This window comes from Oncorhynchus masou, chromosome 14 (genome assembly GCF_036934945.1).
Source record: "Oncorhynchus masou masou isolate Uvic2021 chromosome 14, UVic_Omas_1.1, whole genome shotgun sequence".
NCBI classification, from domain to species: Eukaryota; Metazoa; Chordata; class Actinopteri; order Salmoniformes; family Salmonidae; genus Oncorhynchus; species Oncorhynchus masou.
In genome coordinates, this window is record NC_088225.1 from 31885593 (window position 1) to 31913252 (window position 27660).

A 27660-nucleotide genomic window follows, 5' to 3' on the forward strand; every position below is an offset into this window, starting at 1 on the left:
CTCTGTGATGAGGTTGGTCTTGATCACTCCTTGATCCCACGTCAAGTCTATTTTAAGTCAGCCTGGTCCTTTGTAGTCTCCTCTGTGAGGTTGGGGCGATAGTGAGACGTTGGGGTTAAACTGTGCTCTGCATAGATTTTTACTTGTTTAGGTTCTAAAAGGCATGCAACGTGAACAGGGTGCTAGACCTTCTGTTGCTCTGTCAAGGCTGTCTCTAAGCGGAGGAATAAATCGTGCCCTCTCTCTCTTGGTCTCTGTTTCTCTCTCTCTTTTTCACAACCAGACTTTCAAAATAATACAGGCATTTTAAATGGTCTGTATGGTCTCTCTCTCTCTCTCATCTACTGTTCAAGGTCTATTCCTCTCTTTGACAAGTTCAACTTTCCTAATGCTTGTCTCTGGGGTGGTTTCTCCTCCACAACTATGAATATATATATATATATATATAGAGAGAGAGGGAGCAGGGGAGCGAGAGAGCAGAGAGAGAGGGAGCAGGGGAGCGAGAGAGCAGAGAGAGAGGGAGCAGAGGGAGCGAGAGAGAGGGAGCAGGGGGAGAGGGAGCAGGGGAGAAGGAGCAAGGGGAGAAAGAGACGGAGCAGGGGGAGAGAGGGGGAGTAGGAGGAGAGAGAGGGAGCAGGGGGAGAGAGAGGGAGCAGGGGGGTGAGAGCGGGAGGGAGGGAATTGGTTTTCAGTTTCACTTCACTCGGAGGCCAATTACTTGTTGATTGGATCTCAAACCTGTGACCCACGAGCTGAATATGTCCCGTGAGTCGATTTAATGTGGCTCTGAAGACCATTAATAGTGGGTCTACTCTTTGACCTAGGAAAAAATGCTGATAATATCAGTCACCCACGGGGACTTTTCCCTCTGAGAAGTGAACTTGGGATGGATGTCGTTAAACTTGTCCTAGACTGCTGATTGGATACTGCCTTAAGAGAGGAGAGGAGACATGAGAGAGCCTGTACGGACACACACACACACACACACACTATGGCAGCTCCCATCACTCTTCATAAACTCTTCAGTCAAAGGCAGGTTGGTCAGACTCCACTCTCATCCCTCTCAGCAGATTCAAGCATCAGCCAGCTCTTTTTTTATGAACACGATAATATCTTTTGTTCCGCTGCCGCCCCTGGCCAGAGAAATTAGACAATGAGGGAGATGACTTTGTTGTTTTCAGTTTTTGTTTTGTGTTGCAGGTTTTTTCTGTAGGCAGGTGAATAAATGTCATTAGATGTGTTTTTACTTCCTATTTGTAAAATTTGCAGTGTAATGTAGTGATTCCGGCTGATTCCACTGAGCATTCAGTCATTCTGCTCAGATACTGTCTACCATGAGCTACTGTCTACCATGAGCTACTGTCTACCATGAGCTACTGTTTACCATGAGCTACAGTTTACCAGCAGTTACTGTTTGGTGTGTGTGTGTGTGTGTGTGTGTGTGTGTGTGTGTGTGTGTGTGTGTGTGTGTGTGTGTGTGTGTGTGTGTGTGTGTGTGTGTGTGTGTGTGTGTGTGTGTGTGTGTGTGTGTGTGTGTGAGAGGGGATACACGTGCAGTAGAGAGCACTTATACACCAGCACTAACAGCATGTCCTGAAACATGGTAATCTCAACAAGTGACTTTCTTTTCTTCGCTAGGTTTATCCTAGCTTTCATGTCGATCATGTTCCCCTCCCTGGAGATGAGGCCTAGATTCTCTACATGATCTGTGTCCAAAATGGCACCATGGTCCCCATATGGTGCACTGCTTTTCAAACCAAGGGGCCCTATAAAGGGAATAGGGTGCCATTTGGGATGCAGACAATTTAACTAGCGAGTGCTTTCTTCAGAGCCGTTTTACCGTGACTGTGCCTGTTTCTGTGAGCCAGATTACACAGTTCTGTCTGTTTATGAAGAAACTTAGATGATCAAAGAGCAGCCAGATTACACAGTTCTGTCTGTCTGTTTATGAAGAAACTTAGATGATCAAAGAGCAGCCAGATTACACAGTGCTGTCTGTCTGTTTATGAAGAAACTTAGATGATCAAAGAGCAGCTAGATTACACAGTTCTGTCTGTCTGTTTATGAAGAAACTTAGATGATCAAAGAGCAGCCAGATTACACAGTTCTGTCTGTCTGTTTATGAAGAAACTTAGATGATCAAAGAGCAGCCAGATTACACAGTTCTGTCTGTCTGTTTATGAAGAAACTTAGATGATCAAAGAGCAGCCAGATTACACAGTTCTGTCTGTCTGTTTATGAAGAAACTTAGATGATCAAAGAGCAGCCAGATTACACAGTGCTGTCTGTCTGTTTATGAAGAAATTTAGATGATCAAAGAGCAGCCAGATTACACAGTTCTGTCTGTCTGTTTATGAAGAAACTTAGATGATCAAAGAGCAGCCAGATTACACAGTTCTGTCTGTCTGTTTATGAAGAAACTTAGATGATCAAAGAGCAGCCAGATTACACAGTTCTGTCTGTCTGTTTATGAAGAAACTTAGATGATCAAAGAGCAGCCAGATTACACAGTTCTGTCTGTCTGTTTATGAAGAAACTTAGATGATCAAAGAGCAGCCAGATTACACAGTTCTGTCTGTCTGTTTATGAAGAAATGTAGATGATCAAAGAGCAGCCAGATTACACAGTGCTGTCTGTCTGTTTATGAAGAAACTTAGATGATCAAAGAGCAGACAGATTACACAGTGCTGTCTGTCTGTTTATGAAGAAATTTAGAGGATCAAAGAGCAGCTAGATTACACAGTGCTGTCTGTCTGTTTATGAAGTAATGTAGATGATCAAAGAGCAGCTAGATTACACAGTGCTGTCTCTCTGTTTATGAAGTAATGTAGATGATCAAAGAGCAGCTAGATTACACAGTGCTGTCTCTCTGTTTATGAAGTAATGTAGATGATCAAAGAGCAGCCAGATTACACAGTGCTGTCTGTCTGTTTATGAAGAAATTTAGATGATCAAAGAGCAGCCAGATTACACAGTGCTGTCTGTCTGTTTATGAAGAAATTTAGATGATCAAAGAGCAGACAGATTACACAGGGCTGTCTGTCTGTTTATGAAGAAATTTAGATGATCAAAGAGCAGCCAGGTTACACAGTGCTGTCTGTATGTTTATGAAGTAATGTAGATGATCAAAGAGCAGCCAGATTACACAGGGCTGTCTGTCTGTTTATGAAGAAATTTAGATGATCAAAGAGCAGCCAGATTACACAGTGCTGTCTGTCTGTTTATGAAGAAACTTAGATGATCAAAGAGCAGCCAGATTACACAGTGCTGTCTGTCTGTTTATGAAGAAACTTAGATGATCAAAGAGCAGCCAGATTACACAGTTCTGTCTGTCTGTTTATGAAGAAATGTAGATGATCAAAGAGCAGCCAGATTACACAGTGCTGTCTGTCTGTTTATGAAGAAACTTAGATGATCAAAGAGCAGACAGATTACACAGTGCTGTCTGTCTGTTTATGAAGAAATTTAGAGGATCAAAGAGCAGCTAGATTACACAGTGCTGTCTGTCTGTTTATGAAGTAATGTAGATGATCAAAGAGCAGCTAGATTACACAGTGCTGTCTCTCTGTTTATGAAGTAATGTAGATGATCAAAGAGCAGCTAGATTACACAGTGCTGTCTCTCTGTTTATGAAGTAATGTAGATGATCAAAGAGCAGCCAGATTACACAGTGCTGTCTGTCTGTTTATGAAGAAATTTAGATGATCAAAGAGCAGCCAGATTACACAGTGCTGTCTGTCTGTTTATGAAGAAATTTAGATGATCAAAGAGCAGACAGATTACACAGGGCTGTCTGTCTGTTTATGAAGAAATTTAGATGATCAAAGAGCAGCCAGGTTACACAGTGCTGTCTGTATGTTTATGAAGTAATGTAGATGATCAAAGAGCAGCCAGATTACACAGGGCTGTCTGTCTGTTTATGAAGAAATTTAGATGATCAAAGAGCAGCCAGATTATACAGTGCTGTCTGTCTGTTTATGAAGAAACTTAGATGATCAAAGAGCAGCCAGATTACACAGTGCTGTCTGTCTGTTTATGAAGAAACTTAGATGATCAAAGAGCAGGCAGAACAGCACTGTCAGTCAGCGAGGGGAAATCCCCTCAGAGATTTACACAACAGTGGGACACAAACATCTGGGAGTTTGGTATGATGCCGTATAACACTGAGTAACACAGCAATGTCTTTTGGCTCTGTACTGTACAATCGATTAAAGGTTGCTGTAACCAATGGCAAACCCGGGACATTGTCACCCTGCCCTCCCATCAAAGCAAAGTAGGACAAACAACAACAAACATGGTATCTGCAGTGCCCTCACGTTCTCCCACCTGTCACTCCACGACACACCCCTGTCAGGTTCACAACATGCCACCAAAAACACCCCTTTCTCACCTTTTCAATCATCCTATTTTCTCTTTCTGTCTTTCTCTCTCCTTCTCCTCCTTTCTGCATCCACCTGTCTCACCTTCTCTTTCCCCTTCAGTCTCTCTATTTTGCTAGATCTCTCTCTTTTTTCTAATTTCTCTCCCCCACCCTTTCCCCTTCTCTCTCCCCACACTCTACCCTTCTCTCTCTCCCCACACTCTACCCTTCTCTCTCTCCCCAACCCTCTACTCTTCTCTCTCTCCCCAACCCTCTACCCTTCTCTCTCTCCCCACACTCTACCCTTCTCTCTCTCTCCACACACTCTATCCTTTTCTCTCTCCCCCCACCCTCTACCCTTCTCTCTCTCCCCCACCCTCTACCCTTCTCTCTCTCCCCCACCCTCTACCCCTCTCTCTCTCCCCCACCCTCTACCCTTCTCTCTCTCCCTCACCCTCTACCCTTCTCTCTCTCCCCCACACTCTACCCTCTCTCTCCCCCACACTCTACCCTCTCTCTCCCCCACACGCTACCATTCTCTCTCCCCCCCACCCTCTAACCTTCTCTCTCCCCACACACTCTACCCTCTCTCTCCCCCACACTCTACCATTCTCTCTCCCCCCACCCTCTAACCTTCTGTCTCCCCACACACTCTACCCCTTTCTCTCCCCAACCCTCTACCCTTCTCTCTCTCCCCAACCCTCTACCCTTCTCTCTCTCCCCAACCCTCTACCCTTCTCTCTTCCCACCCTCTACTCTTCTCCCTCCCCCCACCCTCTACCCTTCTCTCTCCCCCCACCCTCTACCCTTCTCTCTCCCCCAACCCTCTACCCTTCTCTCTCCCCACACTCTACCATTCTCTCCCTCCCCAACCCTCTACCCTTCTCTCTCTCCACACACTCTATCCTTTTCTCTCTCTCCCCACACTCTCCCCTTCTCTTTCTCCCCCACCCTCTACCCTTTCTCTCTCCCCCAACCCTCTACCCTTCTCTCTCTCCACACACTCTATCCTTTTCTCTCTCTCCCCACACTCTCCCCTTCTCTCTCTCCCCCACCCTCTACCCTTCTCTCTCTCCCCAACCCTCTACCCTTCTCTCTCGCCCCCACCCTCTACCCTTCTCTCTCACCCACACTCTACCCTCTCTCTCCCCCACACTCTACCATTCTCTCTCCCCACACCCTCTACCCTTCTCTCTCCCCACACCCTCTAACCTTCTCTCTCCCCCACACTCTACCATTCTCTCTCCCCACACCCTCTACCCCCCCCCCCACCTTCTACCCTTTTCTCTCTCCCCTTGTCTGTTGGATGGTTGGAGGATTGATTCCAAGGCTGGAGGGTTGATGCCAGCCAGGGTCCCAGAAATAGATCACCCCCTCTGCCACCCTCTGTCACCTAATAATTTGCCATTTGGCTGCATATGCGTTTGGCCGTACCAGAATTAGACTTGAACCCTATGATGGAGTGCCTATATCCCCTTAAACCCATAGTCTGAGGTGTAGTTTATAACTCCCCCTGGGATAAGTGGTGTCCAACTGAGTCCTGCTGTTCTGATTGGACCACACTGATAACCCCCTCCTGCGCATCACTTCCTGCCAGCGGGGTGAACCACTTATGGTGGGGCCAGATTGCACCATACGAACATGTAATTTCCTCCTAGGAATGAGAGAATCATTAGCATGCCAGGTGCATTGTGGGTTATTGGAGGAGTAACTCCTTTCTCAGTTTGTCTTTCCTTGGTTACTTGTGTCCTTTCTCCTAGCCACCTTCTCAAAATGCATTGGATGAGAAGACCTAAGGGAAGAGACCTTGAATCTCCTCCTCCAATGTGTTTTGAGAAGGAGGCAAGGAGAGAGGTCTTGAGGAAAGATGAATAACTAGTTAGCTTCAAGAACCTTCTCCACTGAGAAAGAGCCATAAGGTTCTTCAAGAACCTTCTCCTCAGTGAACTAGCTGTAGACTTTGAAGACTGACCTCCAACAATATGTCTGCCAACGTCTCTCTGCTTGATATAACACTTTATTAAAATGACATTTCATTTAATCATGAAGAGAATCAGTATTCTCTGTCCAGTGCTGAAGGTGTTACCTTTTGTCAATTCAGTTCAATGGAAACCATTGGAGAGCAGGACCTCAATTCAGTGCGTTGAATTATTTACACCGTCCTAACGGCTGGTAAAAAGTCTCTCCTCTCTCCAACAGGTTGATAAGCAGGTGTGTAATTGGACATAAAGGATGTGTAACATGTTAAAGCTGCTGTGGAAAATGGATTGGTGTCAACACTGTGGAAGAGTGAGTGCCAGAGAGAGAGGGAGCGGGAGGGAGGGGAGGGAGATGTCCTGACTTAGCTTCGGATAATTGTTGAATGGAATGAGAACCGACTTCACAAAATACCCTTTGAGGTTCATCTGGAAAAGAAAAGAGAAACGTTCTCTGAACTGTAAGTATGTTTGGTATTTACTTTGTTTTAATGAACACAGGTCATGACCACCACTAGGCTGGAGAGATGGTGCTTATTTACTCAAACAGTATGCTAATGTCTGTTGCAGTGGCAATACAAATATACCAGTTTGTTTGTATAAATACAGAAACAGGCGGAGAGGGAGGGTGAAATAGAGAACATTTTAGATTTGGTTAGGTTTGTCTCTCTTTGTGTTTCACTCGTTTAGGGCCCTAAAGTGCTTTTTAATGTGGAACAGCCCTTTGCTGTCTAAATCATCCCTGTGTGGCTGTAGCATAGCTAGCCGTATCTCTAAATGCCTGTGGTTGTTTAGTATTCACCAGGCCACTGTGTCTCCTTTCCTAATAGGCTGTTAATCACGCGGCTCCTATCCGTCTAGGGCCTGTCATCACACCCACGTTCCAACACTGGTAAAGGAGAGGTTAATTACAATGTCTGTTCGTTTTCTCATTCAATCGCTCACTCTTTATCATTCTCTCTTTTCTGCCCTTTCTCTCTCTCTCTCTCCCTCCCTTTAAGCTTTATATTCTTCTAGTCTTGAGCTGTCATGAGTCACAGGATGTTCTACATAGCAGCATTGTCTGTCCTGCTAGTCGTAGTCAGTGTGTGCTAAATGCCTTAGCAGGTGACCAGTCACTTCTTATATCAAACACTTCTTATATCAAAGACCTGTCTCCAAAGTCAGGATTCGTATGTTTTCCTTCAGGCTGTCTGCCTACACTGTATCCTGTATACCTGGTGCTTCGGGGTTGGAATACATATACTGGGCTTTGAATTACATTCCAGCCCGAGAGCAGAACTCCACTGTGTGTCTCTCTGTATCACTGGTGTCTTCATCCTCTAGCCTGGTCCCAGATCTGTTTGTCCTGTCTTCATCCTCTAGCCTGGTCCCAGATCTGTTTGTCCTGTCTTCATCCTCTAGCCTGGTCCCAGATCTGTTTGTCCTGTCTTCATCCTCTAGCCTGGTCCCAGATCTGTTTGTGCTGGTGTCATCCTCTAACCTGGTCCCAGATCTGTTTGTCCTGTCTTCATCCTCTAGCCTGGTCCCAGATCTGTTTGTGCTGGTGTCATCCTCTAACCTGGTCCCAGATCTGTTTGTCCTGTCTTCATCCTCTAGCCTGGTCCCAGATCTGTTTGTCCTGTCTTCATCCTCTAGCCTGGTCCCAGATCTGTTTGTGCTGGTGTCATCCTCTAACCTGGTCCCAGATCTGTTAGTCCTGTCTTCATCCTCTAGCCTGGTCCCAGATCTGTTTGTCCTGTCTTCATCCTCTAACCTGGTCCCAGATCTGTTTCTGCTGGTGTCATCCTCTAGCCTGGTCCCAGATCTGTTTGTTCTGTTTTCACAACTCCTATAGTGTATTTGTCAATTATATTTAGTTTTTTGGCCCTGTTGAATTAAATTCCAGCCTGACAGTATTAATATCCAATCTCTCTGTGTATCTTTCCATTTCACTAGTGACTTTATCCTCCCCCGCATGCTGAAGGATGTTGTTGTTCTACCATTCCCCGGGATAGATGGGGACGAGATGTCACCTGGAAAGAATTATGGTTGTGGCTTTGGTGGTGAAATTCCCACGAGGGGGAACCAGCCGTAAACAGCTCAATAATGGTTAATTACTGGTTTTGGTTAATTACAAGTCAAAATGGGTCCAAAGGACATTTATAGGCAAGCTGTCGAATAGAGGGGGGAGGTTGTGTTCCAGTCAACATGATTTATTGTTGGAGAATGGTTATGAGACATGAAGGGCCGTGTGTTCAAGGTTGCCATGTTGGAGAAATGTCTTGTTATATAAATGTTTAGGGAGGCCAGGTTTGAAAATAACAATTTCTTATGATACACAAGTTATGATACACAAAGATACTTGTGTTGAGGGTTGGTCGTGTTCAGGGTTGCCCGGTTCTAGATCCTCATGATCTAGAAGAAGAGGTTTTATTCCGGCAAACTGGATTTCTTGTTATGAGACTGAGATACGAAGGTCCTTGTGTTCGAGGTTGCCAGGTTGGAGTATATCCTAACCATGGTCCTTATTCTCAGCTATTCAATAGAAGGAGAAGTTGTATTCCATTAAAACTTTTCTTGTTTGAGAATAACAGGTTATGACACATGAAGGTTGCCATATTCAGGGTTGCCAGTTTGGTCATGTCCGGGGATGCCAGGTTGAAGAATAAGAGTTATTTACCCCTGGCTCAACTGGTCTGGTTAGGAATAAGGACCCTCGTGGTGTTCTGCAGTGATGTACTGTTCTGTGGTGCACCAATCGGAAATGCAGTGCTTTACTAGTCAGACAAGGTTAAGGAGAGCCAACGACTCAGTTCTGTTTGTTACTCTGTTGCCCTGATGGGGAGTGAGTTGTGTTGACCATGAGCAATGTGACACTGTGTCTTTTCCAGTCAAGTTCCAAGCAATAAAGTGGCAAGAATGAATCAATAGTACAACATTCAAATCAAAATATGTCGATCCATCACCGATTACTCAGGTCTGTATCCATGTACTCACATCTAGTCGATAAGTAGCAAAGTGCTCAATTGAGTAAATGACAGTTGGTCATGTAAAATGTAAATAAGTGGGGAACACATTTACTGTGGGGGACCTTGTACACTGTTCTGAATTGGGTATTACACACTCTACCCTTCTCAATCACTCTGTTCTATAATATTCAAAAAGATGACTCAAGTTTAACTCAATTATGTCAATTGAGGAAGTCAATTCCTCATTTAGATTTCAGTTTACTTCCTGAATTGACTGAGTTGAAATTGAATTGACCCCAATCATGATCTCAACCATAGACATGACTGTTTTAATGGCTTCTTGGTTTACATTGTAAACACAAGTAAATGGCCCCTCTAACATCCTCTGTCTCCATCTGCCTCCCTGTTTATCTGGGTGAGTAAGGTTGTGTACTCTCAGGCAGGCTCTGATGGTATTCATTAGCCTGAAGAGGTGACCTGGGGGCAGGGTCTCCTCCCTTCCTTGGCCCATGGTGCCTCTCTCCTGGGTTATTACCTGGGTTGTGTATATTAGGGCACACAAAGGAAAACATTTTAAAACGCTTTGCACCAAACAACGGAAATTAGCGTTTCTTATTGACGAGTCAAGGTATTCCAAAAAGTTTGTTTTCTTCTATCTTGTAGCCTAATGAACTGAGCCCTGCCTAAACATCCCTGACCTCATTAGCACTGAGTACATTAAAACACAAATCCGATTTCCTATAGTGAACTCGGAGGCTAAAAGCCACTCAGACAAAGGGACGGCTTCTCTCCTAACGGACTGAGGAGGAATGAGTGTTGAATACAGATAATACATGGAGTTTTCTTCTTCTAGCCGACCATCGTCTGTCCTAATGGGCATTACAGAGGTTAGAAGGTGTTTTCACACACAGATGGCCGCTTCATACTCGTCTCCAAACCCACTGGCTCCATGTCATCTACAAGACCCTGCTAGGTAAAGTCCCCCCTTATCTCAGCTCGCTGGTCACCATAGCATCTCCCACCTGTAGCACACGCTCCAGCAGGTATATCTCTCTAGTCACCCCCAAAACCAATTCTTTCTTTGGCCGCCTCTCCTTCCAGTTCTCTGCTGCCAATGACTGGAACAAACTACAAAAAGCACTGAAACTGGAAACACTTATCTCCCTCACTAGCTTTAAGCACCAACTGTCAGAGCAGCTCACAGAATACTGCACCTGTACATAGCCCACCTATATTTTAGCCCAAACAACTACCTCTTTCCCAACTGTATTTAATTTATTTATTTATTTTGCTCCTTTGCACCCCATTATTTTTATTTCTACTTTGCACATTCTTCCATTGCAAATCTACCATTCCAGTGTTTTACTTGCTATATTGTATTTACTTTGCCACCATGGCCTTTTTTTGCCTTTACCTCCCTTATCTCACCTCATTTGCTCACATCGTATATAGACTTGTTTATACTGTATTATTGACTGTATGTTTGTTTTGCTCCATGTGTAACTCTGTGTCGTTGTATGTGTCGAACTGCTTTGCTTTATCTTGGCCAGGTTGCAATTGTAAATGAGAACTTGACTTGTTCTCAACTTGCCTACCTGGTTAAATAAAGGTGAAATAAATAAATAAAAAATAAAAAACATGCATGGCCATGCACACTACACACTACCAGGGTTGGAAAAAGTACCGAAATACCCTACTGAAGTAGATGGAAAATTACTGGAATGACTCATATAAAAAGTGCGTAGAGTAAAAGTAATTGAGTTAAATAAAAACATTGACCCTGACAATTAGCTAATTTCAGTAAGGTTACCTGAACGTTGTTTACACGTGATATTTTCCATGCATTATAGAAAGTGAGGAAATGAATGTACAGTAGGAACTAAGACAAGAAGGCACATCTGTAAAAAAATTTTTAAATGTAAGTATTTGTAAAAAAAATAAATATAATATTAACATTTGAAATTAAATTAAACATTCAAAGCAATTAAAGTGAAAAGATAAAAAAGCAATACAAAATAAAGTGCATTAAACCATAAAGTTGCCAGACTTCAATATACTTCAGACTCCATATAATGTCTGTCGTTCACCAATTCAACCCTGTGTTACTAATTACTTTACACCTCTACACTCTACAGACACACCAGAGGGACCCAAACTCACTCAATTACTATACAAATAAAACACAGACAAATTACAACATGAACAGAGCAGCCTTCCCTTGGTGGTTGGTAATGGAAAACACCTGGCTGTAGTGTACGAAGACTCAACCATCTGGATTTAGTTAGTAATAACTGTCTGGGCTTAACAACACATTGATAGACATACTGATGGGAATATGGCTAGCGCTCCTGGTTGGGCCTAACGTAAAGCCTTTTACAATAGCCATCAACCACACAATACAAGATGTGAGAGGGGGAGAGAAATGGGGAGGAAGAGAGGGGGATAGAGAGAGGGTGAGGGAGAGAAGGGAGAATTCAACTCTGTATGTAAAATAGCAGTCCATCGAAACCCTATTCTCCTGGATGTCCTCACACAATGCTGCACTGAGTAATGCTGCACTGAGTAATGCCCTTTTATGTAAAAATGAACATTCAACCATCGCACAGGGACGTGCTATGGAGTTTGCAAAGTGGATTTTCAAAGTGCATGCTAATTCTGGTTACAGCTGAAGTGGAAATTCACAACACCACAGAAGGTTTTTTGCTCAGACGTTAATTGAACACCTTGTTTCCACCTCCCTTTATGTTCAAACTGGGCATTGTGGCTATGCTACGCTGCTACACTACAGCCATCAAACCATTGAGGGGAAGGCTTTCTTTGAAATCAATGAAAGCCGCTATACTGCCCATGTTGCGTCACGTCCAACGGCAGCATCCAAGCTCAAGAATGGCGGAGGTTCAAATAAAAATGTAAGGCTGATGCAGGTTCATTCTATTGGATATATTGAAATAATGAGAAATAAAGTTGATTTTGGTTGCATATGGCCTCCACTAGACACCACTGGCTATTTTACTAAGATTTGTGACGTCAAGAAGCTTCCAGCTAGCAGAAACTCAAGCTAGCTAGCTACATTGACTAGCGCGGTTTAGCTGAGTATGATGCAGTACAGTAGGGAACATAAAGGTACTCTTCCATTCCTCAAAACAACACGCTCTGTGTAGCAGCTAGAACGTCGCACTGACACAACGCTGATGACAACGCAGCGCTTACAGTTGGGCTGAGGAGTTAGCCTGGTCCAGGATCTGTTTGTGTCCAAACATGACAATGACCTTAGGAGTTGGCAAGACACAAACAGATCTTGGATCAGCTGATCCCACCCTGTGTACAGTCATGGAGATGTTTTGTCAGTAACTCCACTGGAGTCTATGAGAGACCCGTTGTCTATTAAAGACGCACAGACTCACATTAGGTTCATTCAAGTGTTGACATGGTATCCAATGTGCTCTAATGAGTGAATGACTTCACCTTTATCACTATTATTCTGTATGAGTGACTGACTAATGGCATCCCACTGGGCGCAGATGTCAGTTCAACGTCTAGTTTTGACGTACATTAGGTTGAGTTGTCAAATGACGTGAATTCAACCTGAAATCCCCCCCAAATGATCACCATGTCATTGTATTTCGGTTCAAAGTTAGGTGACAAAAATACAAAATTATCTTACATAGATTAAATCAGTTTTCCACTTTCATTGAACATCATCACATTGAATTTGTGGGTTGAAATGATGTGGAAACAACATTGATTCAATACGTTTTTTGCCCAGTGGGATGTGTTTCAGAGGTTTATCGGATAGTTAAAGGAATAGTGAACCCATTACAAAGAAAACAGGATTCAGAGTAAGGAAACCAATATGTCATTTGGTTGAACTATCCATTGAAGTTTGATTAGATATCAAATCAAGTATCTTTTATCCTTTAGCTTCACAGTTTAAAGGCACAGTACAACATTAAACGTCAAAGCAAGCTTACCAAGTCCAGACATAGGCCTTCAACATTTGAAAAAGAGCAGCACAGCATAGAGTGTTGTTGTGCTGTGGCATCTGCTTTGAGTTTGGCCATCCAATGCAAATTTGCTTTATTGTGGCTCAGATATCATTGTGTTAGATGTGGCTGGATGGGCAGAGCTGGGAGCCAGGCTTTCTTCCTTTGTTTGGAGGTGGAGCTGATCTGAGACCTGGCTTCAAATGCTGTAGTATTAGAACACTCTGAGTTAGCGTTAGCCTACCTGGAGTGGGTGGAGTTTTGGGACTACTCCATTGGTTAAATTGTGTCAAGGCAAGCTCAATCGATCTTAAGTATTTGAAACATTTTGAACCCAGTTCTGCTGCTGATCCAGGTGAGGGGATGGGGTGCCGTGGCAATGGGCTGGTGTATACATGCTGCAGATGGGTGGGGGGTCATTTGGCTGCAGAGCGTCCTCATCCCTTATTCTATCAGATGTGGGCATTGCCTTACAGAGGTGATGATGGGGTTGAATGGGAATGAGAGGCTTTGAAGATGGAAACTCCACCCCCAGTTGGACAAAAGTTGTCCAGACAACTCCACACTAGTGTGTCATCAGATTAAGGCAAAGGATACGTCCTGATTCTCCACTCTTCTCCCAAACAGTACGCTAGTTGCACATTCATGATGTTTTGTAAAGGATGGGATAAGTGTCAGCATTGCCTGGAACACCAGTCTCCCAGAGGGCATGGATGGATTGAACAGTCTCTTTCCCCCCAACATGACCACTGACTTCACCTTCATCACTATTCTGCCAGAGGGCATGGATGGATTGAACAGTCTCTTTCCCCCAACATGACCACTGACTTCACCTTCATCACTATTCTCAACACTATTCCAGAGGGCATGGATGGATTGAACAGTCTCTTTCCCCCAACATGACCACTGACTTCACCTTCATCACTATTCTGCCAGAGGGCATGGATGGATTGAACAGTCTCTTTCCCCCAACATGACCACTGACTTCACCTTCATCACTATTCTGCCAGAGGGCATGGATGGATTGAACAGTCTCTGGATGGACCCCCTTTCAACATGACCACTGACTTCACCTTCATCACTATTCTGCCAGAGGGCATGGATGGATTGAACAGTCTCTTACCCCCAACATGACCACTGACTTCACCTTCATCACTATTCTGCCAGAGGGCATGGATGGATTGGAACATCACTGACCACTGACTTCACCTTCATCACTATTCTGCCAGAGGCATGGATGGATTGAACAGTCTCTTTCCCCCAACATGACCACTGACGTCAGAGGACTTTATCTGGTAGAAGGATGGATTGAACATGTTTCCCCAACATGACCACTGATCTTTTCCCCCACTAATGGTTCCCCCCAGGTTAGGATATGCAGGAAGCTGATCCTAGATCTGTTCATTAGGGGCATGGATGGACATCCCCCATGACCACTTTATTGGTACCTAACTAACAGGTCATCAGTATGTGACACAGATGTTATCAGATAGGTCACTATTTAACAGTCTGACCTACTAATATGTGCTCAACATGGACCATGGTTAACCTGATGTCATCACCCATTTCCCTGTAAGGTCTCTAATGGGTTCACCTATTCTGTCAGAGGGCATGGATGGATCAGTCTCTTCCCCCAACATGACCACTGACTTCACCTTCATCACTATTCTCCCAGAGGGCATGGATGGATTGAACAGTCTCTTTCCCCCAATATGACCACTGGGAGGGCATGGATGGATTGAACAGTCTCTTTCTCCTCACTATTCCTGGATTGAACAGTCTCTTATCCCAACATGACACACACACCTTCATCACTACTGCCAGAGGGCATGGATTAAACACCCCAACATGACCACTGACTTCACATTCTGCCAGAGGGCATGGATGGATTGAACCCCAACATGACCACTGACTTCACCTTCATCACTATTCTCCCACAGGTCATCTCCATGTGAGAGTGCATGGATGGATTGAACAGTCTCTTTCCCCCCAACATGACCACTGACTTCACCTACTATTCTGCACATGGATGGATTGACAGACCACTGTTCATCTCACATTCTGAGGGGATTGAACAGTCTCTTACACCACACCATCACTATTCTTCATCACTATTCTGCCAGAGGGCATGGATGGATTGAACACTTACCCCAACATGACCACTGACTTCACCTTCATCACTATTCTCTCAGAGGTCATCTCCATGATGACTTCACCTGACCGAGGGCAGGGGTTGAATCTCTTACACCCACCAGGTCATCTCCATGTGACCGAGGGGATTGAATCGTTACACCCACCAGGTCATCTCCATGTGACCGAGGGGATTGAATCTCTTACACCCACCAGACTCATCTCCATGTGACCGAGGGGTTTGAACAGTCGTTACACCCAACATGACCACATCTCCATGTGACCGCAGGGGTTAAAGTCATCATCTCCATGTGACCGAGGGGTTGAATCGTTACACCCACCAGGTCATCATCCATGTGACCGAGGATAGGTCACTTGAATCTCCTTAATATGTGCCAACACCAGGTCATCACCCATTTCCAAGGTCTCTAATGGGTTGAATCTCTTACACCCACCAGGTCATCTCCATGTGACCGATCTCCATGGGGTTGAATCGTTACACCACCAGGTCATCTCCATGTGACCAGGTTGATATGTCTCCATGACCGAGGGGTTAAATCACACCCAACATCTCCATGTGACCAGGTCATCTCCATGTGACCGAGGGGTTAAATCGTTACACCCACCAGGTCATCTCCATGTGACCGAGGGGTACACGGATAAATCGTTACACCCACCAGGTCATCTCCATGTGACCGAGGGGTTAAAGGTCATACACCCACCAGGTCATCTCCAGATGTAATTAGAAGAGTCTCAACTTGGAGAACCAGACTCTTGTCTCCATGTTCTAACAGAAAGGAGGATTGATTGCGGTGCAGTCAGAAAGCCAATGTGGACTTTTTCACTGGGATGGAGCAATTAAGCATCATTATAGTGGTGCTCTGCACAGAATACAGCTGAGATGAGGGATATTATGTTGGCGAGGGGTGGATCTATGCCCCAGTCGATTTAAAAACCTATTAACGATGGCATGGATATATGGCCTGGCCTTCTTGCTGCTCAGTGGTCAGAAGGGTTACTGTTGTTGTTGTTGTGATGATGAGGCATTGGGTTGCCAGGTGACGGTGATTATATGGGCTGGTGTGTAATAAAGCTTTTTATTATTTCCCTTATGCCTTGTCCAGGCCTTGTCTCTACAGGGGTTTATTACTGCTGATGCTGTTTGGACTGTACTTCTTCTGCCCAATACTCTCCCTCTGTCTCTCTCTCCCTCCATCTCTCCTCTCTCTCTCTGTATCCTGAGTGTCTCTCCTCTCTCTCTGTATCCTGAGTGTCTCTCCCCTCTCTCTCTCTGTATCCTGAGTGTCTCTCCTCTCTCTCTCTCTGTATCATGAGTGTCTCCTCTCTCTCTCTCTCTCTCTCTGTATCATGAGTGTCTCTCCTCTCTCTCTCTCTGTATCCTGAGTGTCTCTCCTCTCTCTCTCTGTATCCCGAGTGTCTCTCCTCTCTCTCTGTATCCCGAGCGTCTCTCCTCTCTTTCTCTGTATCCTGAGCGTCTCTCCTCTATTTCTCTGTATCCTGAGTGTCTCTCCTCTCTTTCTCTGTATCCTGAGTGTCTCTCCTCTCTCCCTCTGTATCCTGAGTGTCTCTCCTCTCTCTCTCTGTATCCTGAGTGTCTCTCCTCTCTCTCTCTGTATCCCGAGCGTCTCTCCTCTCTCTCTGTATCCCGAGCATTGTATCCCGAGCTCCTCTCTTTCTCTTCTCTCTGTATCCCGAGCATCTCTCCTCTCTTTCTCTGTATCCTGAGTGTCTCTCCTCTCTTTCTCTGTATCCTGAGTGTCTCTCCTCTCTTTCTCTGTATCCTGAGTGACTCTCCTCTCTGTATCCTGAGTGATTATCCTCTCTGTATCCTGAGTGATTATCCTCTCTGTATCCTGAGTGACTCTCCTCTCTGTATCCTGAGTGATTATCCTCTCTGTATCCTGAGTGATTATCCTCTCTGTATCCTGAGTGTCTCTCCTCTCTCTCTCTGTGTGTATCCTGAGTGACTCTCCACTCTGTATCCTGAGTGTCTCTCCTCTCTCTCTCTCTGTATCCTGAGTGTCTCTCCTCTCTCTCTCTCTCTGTATCCTGAGTGTCTCTCCTCTCTCTCTCTGTATCCTGAGTGTATCTCCTCTCCCTCCATCTCTGTATCCTGAGTGTCTCTCCTCTCTCTCTCTCTGTATCCTGAGTGTCTCTCCTCTCTCTCTCTGTATCCTGAGTGTCTCTCCTCTTTCTCTCTCTCTGTATCCTGAGTGTCTCTCCCCTCTCTCTCTGTATCCTGAGTGTCTCTCCTCTCCCTCTCTGTATCCCGAGTGTCTCTCCTCTCTCTCTCTCTCTGTATCCTGAGTGTCTCTCCTCTCTCTCTCTCTGTATCCTGAGCGTTTCTCCTCTATTTCTCTGTATCCTGAGTGTCTCTCCTCTCCCTCTCTGTATCCCGAGTGTCTCTCCTCTCTCTCTGTATCCTGAGTGTCTCTCCTCTCTCTTTCTCTGTATCCTGAGTGTCTCTCCTCTCTCTCTCTGTATCCTGAGTGTCTCTCCTCTATTTTTCTGTATCCTGAGTGTCTCTCCTCTCTTTCTCTGTATCCCGAGCGTCTCTCCTCACTTTCTCTGTATCCTGAGTGTCTCTCCTCTATTTCTCTGTATCCTGAGTGTCTCTCCTCTATTTCTCTGTATCCTGAGTGTCTCTCCTCTATTTCTCTGTATCCTGAGTGTCTCTCCTCTCTTTCTCTGTATCCTGAGTGTCTCTCCTCTCTTTCTCTGTATCCTGAGTGTCTCTCCTCTCTTTCTCTGTATCCTGAGTGTCTCTCCTCTCTGTATCCTGAGTGATTATCCTCTCTCTATCCTGAGTGACTCTCCACTCTGTATCCTGAGTGTCTCTCCTCTCTCTCTCTCTGTATCCTGGGTGTCTCTCCTCTCTTTCTCTGTATCCTGAGTATCTCTCCTCTCTGTCTCTGTATCCTGAGTGACTCTCCTCTCTGTATCCTGAGTGACTCTCCACTCTGAATCCTGAGTGTTTCCTTATCATGTCTCTCCTCTCTCTCTCTCTGTATCCTGAGTGTCTCTCCTCTCTTTCTCTGTATCCTGAGTGTCTCTCCTCTCTGTATCCTGAGTGATTATCCTCTCTCTATCCTGAGTGACTCTCCACTCTGTATCCTGAGTGTCTCTCCTCTCTCTCTCTCTCTGTATCCTGGGTGTCTCTCCTCTCTTTCTCTGTATCCTGAGTATCTCTCCTCTCTGTCTCTGTATCCTGAGTGACACTCCTCTCTGTATCCTGAGTGACTCTCCACTCTGAATCCTGAGTGTTTCCTTATCATGTCTCTCCTCTTGTTGTCATCTCCACCCCAGGCCTGGCTGACTGAGATCCATGATTACGCCCAGCAGGATGTGGTCCTGATGCTGCTGGGAAACAAGGTGAGGTTTCCTGGGTTAGGCCTGAACCCAGACAGACACACCTGCAGCCACATCAGACGGCAGCCCAGACACAACAGACAGAAAGACAGACAGACAGACAGACAGACAGACAGACAGACAGACAGACAGACAGACAGACAGACAGACAGACACAACAGCCATAAACAGAGAAACTAAAACAACTGTACAGTATAAACGTAGCCCAGGACTTGGAGGATCTATTCACAGTATATCCTCATAGTGTAACACTAAACACTAAATCTACCTTTTAAATGAGAATACGCATTTTTCTGAAGCTCAACAAGAAAGGAAATTCAAATGAGCACCACAATGCCCACTCCACCCATGCTCTACCAAGGTTTTCCAACACACAGCTTTGACCTAATACAGTAGCTGTGTTGGTCTATTGTACTTTAAAACAACATGTAGGCAGGTTGCAATCATTCTGGTTTTAACATTGAGCATCAATCTGAGCCTACTTAGTAACCGGATTCACTTATATATGTTCTATGAGTACTTCAGTGTCTACTTCCTGATTCAAATGTCCATTGGAACAATAAAGTTATCTCTAGTCTACTGGAATTGCTTCTAACCCTGACACATCTGCTGCCAGATAACAACACAGACACAACACCAGATCAGCACATATGAAGGAGGGATGTAACAAATCACTGCTACTATAAATAAGTCCCATCCACATACTGCTAGAACAAGGAACAGATGCTTGGTCCAGAAGTTTAGTCTAATCTAAACAGTCCCCACACACCGGGAATCATCCGCTCATTAGAAAGCTCACACATAATCTAGACTCATTAAGAATTGTAGGTCTGATCCCATATTCTGTACGGAATATGTTGTTTTCCATTACGTAACCCTTCTGGAACAAGGTGATTTTTAAGACAAGCCCCTGCATTGATGATAGTGAGACTGAGGCTGGTCATGCATGGTGGTGGTATGGTGGTATCAGAGAATCTCTACCTTTCTCATCTCTCTCTCTCTTGCTTTTCTTTTTCTGATCTCTTCCCAGGCTGATGCCACACAGCAGAGGGTGGTGAAGAGAGAGGATGGAGAGAGGCTGGCCAAGGTGAGTGTCACTTTAAAGAAATTAGTTAATACTGAGGAAGATGCAGATTGACTCGAACAGTGAACGACACCACGGTCAATTAACTGTCTCTCTCTCTCTCTCTCTCTCTCTCTCTCTCTCTCTCTCTGTGTGTATCTCTCCCTCTGTGTATCTACAGTTGAAGTCGGAAGTTTACACACACCTTAGCCAAATACATTTAAACTCAGTTTTTCACAGTTCCTGACATTTAATCCTAGTGAAAATTTCCTGTCTTAGGTCAGTTCGGATCACCACTTTATTTTAAGAATGTGAAATGTCAGAATAATAGTAGAGAGAGTGATTTATTTCAGCTTTTATTTCTTTCATCACATTCCCAGTGGGTCAGAAGTGTACATACGTACATGTTTAACTTGGGTCAAATGTTTCGGGTAGCCTTCCACAAGCTTTACACAATAAGTTGGGTCATTTTTGGCTCATTCCTCCTGACAGATCTGGTGTAAATGAGTCAGGTTTGTAGGCCTCCTTGCTCGCACACACTTTTTCAGTTCTGCCCACACGTTTTCTATAGGATTGAGGTCAGGGCTTTATGACGGCCACTCCAATACCTTGACTTTGTTGTCCTTAGGCCATTTTGCCACAACTTTGGAAGTATGCTTGGGGTCATTGTCCATTTGGAAGACCCATTTGCAACTGAGCTTTAACTTCCTGACTGATGTCTTGAGATGTTGCTTCAATATATCCACATAATTTTCTTTTGTCGTGATGCCATCTATTTTGTGAAGTGCACCAGTCCCTCCTGCAGCACAGCACCCCCACAACATGATGGGATTGATTTGCACCCCGTGCTTCACGGTTGGGATGGTGTTCTTCGGCTTAACAAACCTCCCCCTTTTTCCGATGGCCATTATGGGCAAAGAGTTCTATTTTTGTTTCATCAGACCAGAGGACATTTCTCCAAAAAATACGACCTTTGTCTCCGTGTGCAGTTGCAAACCGTAGTTTGACTTTTTTTATGGTGGTTTTGGAGCAGTAGCCTCTTCCTCGTTTAACCTCTCTCGGATATGCGGGACAGTAGCGTCCCAACTGGCCAACATCCAGTGAAAATGCAGAGCACCAAATTCAAATAAATGACTAACATTTTAACTTTCATGAAATCACACATTCAAGATACCAAATGAAAGCGACACTTGTAGTGAATCCAGCCAACGTGTCAGATTTCCAAAAAGCTTTTCGGCGAGCGATGCTGTTATCTGAGGATGGCAGTAAACAAAGACAGAAAAGCATATTTCAACCCTGCAGGCGCGACACGAAACGCAGAAATAAAGATAGAATTCATGCCTTACTTATGACGAGCGTCTTCTGTTGGCACTCCAATATGTCCGATACACATCACAAATGGTCCTTCTGTTCGATTAATTCCGTCGATATATATCCAAAATGTCCATTTATTTGGCGCATTTGATCCAGAGAAACACTGGTTCCAAGTCGCAACCTGACTACAGAATGTCTCATAAGTTACCTGTAAGCTTTGTCCAAACATGTCAAACTACTTTCTTAATACAACTTTAGGTGTTTGTTAATGTAAATAATCAATAAAATTGAAGACTGGATGATCTGTGTCAATACCGGAGGAAAACAAAGTGGAGCGAGCTTTTCAGGTCACGCGCCTCTATCAAATAGTACACATCTCTCTACCTTCATTCTGAACAGTGTTACTTCTTCATTTCTCAAAGGAAAAACCTCAACCAATTTCTAAAGACTGTTGATATCCAGTGGAAGCGATAGGAACTGCAGGGAAGTCGATTAGAAATCTGGATTCCCAATGAAAACTCATTGAAAAGAGAGTGACCTCAAAAAATAAAAATCTGAACGTTTGTCCTCGGGGTTTCGCCTGCCAAGTAAGTTCTGTTATACTCACAGACATGATTCAAACAGTTTTAGAAACTTCAGAGTGTTTTCTATCCAAATCTACTAATAGTATGCATATCTTAGTTTCTGGGTCTGAGTAGCAGGCCGTTTACTTTGGACATGCTTTTCATTTCGACGTGAAAATACTGCCCCCTGTCCCAAGACGTTAACTGTGGATATAGATACTTTTGTACCTGTTTCCTCCAGCATCTTCACAAGGTCCTTTGCTGTTGTTTTGGGATTGATTTGCACTTTTCGCACCAAAGTATGTTAATCTCTAGGAGACAGAACACGTCTCCTTCCTGAGCGGTATGACGGCTGCGTGGTCCCATGGTGTTTATACTTGCGTACTATTGTTTGTACAGATGAACGTGGTTCCTTCAGGCGTTTGAACCAGACTTGTGGAGGTCTACACTTCTTTTCCGAGATCTTGGCTGATTTATTTTGATTTTCCCATGATGTCAAGCAAAGAGGCACTGAGTTCGAAGGTAGGCCTTGAAATACATCCACAAGTACACCTCCAATTGACTCAAATGATGAGAATTAGCCTGACAGAAGCTTCTAAAGCCATGACATCATTTTCTGGAATTTTCCAAGCTGTTTAAAGGCACAGTCAACTTAGTGTATGTAAACTTCTGACCCACTGGAATTGTGATACAGTGAAATATAAGTGAAATAATATGTCTGTAAACAATTGTTGGAAAGATTACTTGTGTCATGTCCAAACTATAGTTTGTTAACAAGAAATTTGTGTAGTAGTTGAAAAACGAGTTTTAATGACGCCAACCTAAGTGTATGTAAACTTTCGACTTCAACTGTATCTGTCTCTTTATATATATATATATATATATATATATCTGCATCTCTCTTTGTCTGTGTGTATTTTTCTCTCTCTAACTCTCTCTGTATCTCCCTTTCTCTGTATCTCTCCTCTCTTTTTCTTTCTCTCTCTTTTTCTCTCTCTCGGTATCTCTCGCTCTCGCTCTCTCTCTCTGTATGTATATATATATATCTCTGTTTCTCTCTTTCTCGCTCGCACTCTGTCTGTCTCGCTCTCACTCTCTCGCTCACTCTCTCGCTCTCGCTCTCTCTCTCTCTCGGTGCATGCTGGGTGTTTTTGGAGTTTGAGTGTTTGGTGTGGGAAGCTCTATCCTAACTAACTTTCTTGATTCTTTTCTTTACATGTTATTTTCTATGGTGGAGGGTTAATGCAATATTTGTTTTTAGCGGTATCCAAAGTTTTTCTTTTCAAAGTTAGGGTGGAAGAGGACAGAGTAACTTTCCTGGGGGTTGGAAGGTGTAGTGTGCGCAATGGCTTCTCAGCCTAGCGCGGAGGAGACGCTGTCGATACAGCATGGATTCAGGTGTGTTCCTGAGAACGGAGTTAAGGTGGAGGAGGTTCTGCTCGCGGTCGGTGAACAGGTAGGAGCTGAGTTTATACATTCTGCTTCTAGAATGAACAAAGCTGTGGTTGTGTTCATGAAAAGGGCTAATTTGGTCGGTAGGCTAATTGCTAGCGGAATATTTGTAAGGGATGTGTTGGTGTCAATTTCACCTCTCTCTACCCCTTCAACAAGAGTTGTAGTGGCAAATTTGCCTCCGTTTATTACTGATGATCAAATTAGGAAAGAGTTGAGTCGTTTTGGTAAGTTTGCTAGCGGTTTCCGTGTACTGTCAGCAGGTTTTCATGCAGATGCCGTTAAGCACGTTGTTTCATTCAGGAGGCAAGTGTTTATGTTTCTGAACAATAATGAGCAACAGCTAAATGTGCATTTTAAAGTGAGGCATGGGGAGGGGCTCTATGCAGGTTTTGCCAGCACAGATAGTCTACGGTGTTTTGAATGTGGGGATTTGGGGCACAAGAGCTTTGCGTGCCCACATAAAGGCCATAGAAAAGGTGAGGGTACAAACGCAAGTGGGGAAATCGAGGTCAAAATGCAGGGGGTAAGGAGATGCAGACAGCAGAGGCTGGGCCTAGTCAGTCTAGAGATGGTGGTGTAGAGGCTGGCCCTAGTCAGGCTAGGTGGTGGAGAAGCAGAGGCTGGCCCTAGTCAGGCTAGAGATGGTGGAGAAGCAGAGGCTGGGTCTAGTCAGGCTAGAGATGGTGGAGAAGCAGAGGCTGGCCCTAGTCAGGCTAGAGATGGTGGAGAAGCAGAGGCTGGGCCTAGACATGCTATGGAGGGTGGTGTAGCTGAGGCTGGCCCTAATCTGGGCCTAGTCATGCTATGGAGGGTGGTGTAGCTGAGGCTGGCCCTAGTCATGCTATGGAGGGTGGTGCAGATGATATTGCGTCTAGTCAGGTTATTCTAGTGGATGAGGAGAGTATAGTGGGGAAGTGTAAGAGATTAGGGGGGGAGGAGGAGGGTGTCAAGAGGAAAAGGAAAAAGGGTGTGAACAAAGGCACCATGGAAATGTTGCCTGTTGCTGTGGGTGAGGCCCTAACCAGAGAGAAAGAGCAGGTGGTCAGGGTGGGAGATAGAGAAGAGGAGGAAAGTGAGTCTGAGGAAGAGGATGAGGAGTTATTTTTTTCAGACTCCTCTTCAATTGGCCCGGAGCTGACAGCTAGTCAACCAGAGGGGTCTAAGTACACGTTGAGAGAACTGACAAGGTTCCTGAATGAGACTAAGGGGAAAAAGTTAATCTTGAGGCTTTTTTTTCCTGATCCTAGAAAGTTTGTAAGATCAGTACAACATGCTATGAGAAATGAGGGGCATGGTGTCCTCTCACCCAGGAAACGGTTTAGGTTGAGGAAGTGGGTCACAACAGTGCGTAAAGGTTTACCTTCAGACACTGTTTAAATGTTTAATTTCTTACTGACACTGGGGCTTTTTGAGCTTTGCTATTGGTCTATTTCTCTGCTTGCTTTTCTCCCAATTCTTATGGAGACTCTTCGGGTAGGCTCGCTCAATATAAATGGCGCCAGAGATGCGGGAAAGAGGAGTGTGTTGGGTGAATATGTAAAACAAAAAAAAAAGTACAGGTGTTGTTTCTGCAGGAGACGCATAGTGATGTAGTGAATGAAGTTGATTGGGGGCTCTGGTGGAAAGGGGCAAGTGTGTTGAGCCATGGGACAAATCTTAGTGCAGGTGTGGCAGTCCTTTTTGCACCGGGTCTGGCTGTAAAAATTTGATCCTCAAAGGAGGTGTGTAGGGTAGGTTGCTTGTTGTTAAAGCAGAAATTAACAACATGTGTTTTGTCTTTATAAATGTGTATGCGCCTAACACAGGGAGAGAAAGAGGGGTTCTATTTGGGAGTCTTAGACAGGAACTCTCACAAGTAGCGCCTGAGGAGACGCTGGTGATCGGAGGTGACTGGAACTGTACAATGGATTTTACAAAGACAGAAATGGGGAAGAGCCTCATTCAGTGTCAGTGGGAGTGTTAAGGGACATTTTTAATCAGTTTGACCTAGTGGATGTTTGGAGAACTAAACATCCAAACACAAGACAGTATACGTGGGTGAAGGTTTTTGGGGCTAGGGTGAGTGCAGCTCGACTTGATCGTTTTTACATGTCCAGGAATCAGAGCAATAGGCTGCTGGGTGCTACCATTCTCCCAGTAGGGTTTTCGGATCACCACATAACCATGGCTCGGCTGTCTATTTCACCAGGGCCCCGGCAGGCATCTTATTGGAAGTTCAATGTAAAGCTCTTACAAGATGCCACTTTTTGCTCAGGTTTCCAGACTTTTTGGGAAAGATGGGGGCAGCGAAGAGAGGAGTATGAGTCTCTGAGTCAATGGTGGGATGTGGGGAAAGTGCAAATTCGGCTTTTCTGTCAACAGTACACAGCTCTCTCATCCTCAGAGGCTAGGAGAGTATTGGGGGAACTAGAGCGGTGTATTAGTGAGATGGAGGTAGAGATGGTGGGGCAAGGCAATGTAGGCCTCCAGGCTAACTTAGCCGAATTACGTAGGGACCTGGGCAGTTTTTTCCAGGTTAAAGCAAAGGGAGCACTTGTAAGAGCTAGGTTCTCCATGCTCAAGGAGATGGATGCTCCCAGCTCCTTCTTCTTTGGTTTGGAAAGACAGAGCAGTGAAGCCAAGGGTATGCATTGTCTACGGCTGTCTGATGGGCGGGTGACCTCTGTGGTGGGGGAGATGCGGGAGCGGACTGTGGAGTTTTATACTGAATTGTATAGGGCAGAAATGTGTGATCCTATGTGTGCTCAGGTCTTGTTCGCAGGACTCCCTAAGCTCTCTCGGGCACAGAGGGATGAAATGGACATTCCTCTGTTGTCACATGAACTGGCAGAGGCAGTAAGCCAGATGTCCCCGGTCGTGCACCCGGGGTCGATGGACTTCCAGTGGAATTTTACAAAAATTCTGGGAACAATTGGACAGGATTTCTTTTGCGTGTTGCGAGAATGCGTCGGGGTAGGAGAGTTGCCGATGAGCTGCCGTCGGGCGCTCTGACTCTCCTGCCCAAAAAAAAAGGGGACTTGTGTGAACTTAAGAACTGGAGGCCTGTGGCATTACTCTGTGCGGACTACAAGATTTTTGCCAAGGTCCTCTCTAACAGACTGAAGTCCCATCTGGACTCTATAATACACAAGGACCAGACATATTGTGTACCGGGACGCTCAATCACGGACAACTTGTTCTTGATTAGGGACATGTTGGACTTGTCGAGAGTTCTAATGTGAACTTTGGACTGGTCTCTTTAGATCAAGAGAAGGCTTTTGATAGAGTGGATCATGAGTATCTGTTTAATGTGATGTCTGTGTTTGGGTTTGGGAAGAGTTTTGTGACCTGTGTGAAGCTGTTGTATGCTGGGGCGTCATGTATGGTTAAGGTGGGAGGGGGGCTCAGTAGGCCAGTCTGGGTGAGACGGGGCATTAGACAAGGATGCCCTCTATCTGGGCAGCTGTACACACTAGCCATTGAGCCTTTTTTAGGACTGCTACGCAGGAGACTGCAGGGAGTGTGCTGGACAGGCATGGATGTGGTGACAGGAATAGCAGTCTCAGCATATGCAGATGATGTTTCTGTGATGGTCAGGGATGGGCAAGATATGCAGGAACTAGAGACCAGTCTGAAGGTGTACGAGGGAGCTTCATCAGCTAAGGTAAACTGGGGAAAGAGCAAAGCTCTGTTATGGGGGGATAGGGCTCCTCCTCTGCTTCCAGGGGGTTTGCAGTGGGGTTGTGAAGGGCTTAAAGTGTTGGGGGTGTACCTGGGCTCGGAGAGGTGGGTCAGCAAGAATTGGGAGGGGCTGTCACAGGCAGTGGTGTCAAGACTGGCCAGGTGGAGGTGGCTCCTGTCCCAAGTGTCATATAGAGGAGGGTGCTGATAATCAACAACCTGGTGGCATCTTCCTTATGGCATAAACTGGCTGTCCTCAACCCCCGCCGGTCTGCTTGCAGACCTGCAACGCAAGCTGGTGGACTTCTTTTGGTCGGGACATCACTGGCTGAAGGCAGCAGTTTTGTACATGACCGTCCACGAAGGAGGACAGGGCCTGGTGGAACTGGAGAGCAGGATGGCTGCTTTCCGACTAAAGGCGGTGCAGAGACTGCTGTACCACACTGATGTTGGCTGGAGGGAACCAGCATGCGCTGCTGAGGAGAGCTGGCGGATTAGGGTTGGACCGGCAGCTGTTCCTCATGAAGCTGGAGGCTGAGTACAGCAGGTCTCTCAGAGTTTTACTCTGCGGTGCTGAGGGCCTGGCAGCTGCTAAGGCCCACACGAGAAGGGGAGTGGAGCCTGGGCAGTGGGTGTGGGAGGAGCCTATCTTCCACAACCCAGCCATCCCTTTGAGATCGGTTCAGTCGGCCACCCTGCAGAGGCAACTGATGGCAGGGGTTTACAAAGGCTGGGTGACCTGAGACTGCTGGGAGAGGAGGGGTGGAAAACCCGGAGATCTTGGCGCAACAAACAGGAATAACGTCTCTTAGGCT

The 27660-nt window shown here is 45.3% G+C and overlaps 1 protein-coding gene across 1 annotated transcript in view; it reads left to right on the forward strand.

The window, feature by feature from the left end:
- LOC135553872 (ras-related protein Rab-26-like) overlaps positions 1-27383 on the forward strand; it is a 98320-nt gene extending 70937 nt beyond the window's left edge. The window contains exons 6-10 of the mRNA XM_064985799.1: positions 18728-18793; positions 19821-19877; positions 24065-24257; positions 24991-25071; positions 27127-27383. Coding sequence (XP_064841871.1) covers positions 18728-18793; positions 19821-19877; positions 24065-24257; positions 24991-25071; positions 27127-27383 — 654 coding nt within the window. The remainder of the gene's footprint in view (positions 1-18727; positions 18794-19820; positions 19878-24064; positions 24258-24990; positions 25072-27126) is intronic.
- The last annotated feature ends 277 nt before the right edge of the window (positions 27384-27660 follow it).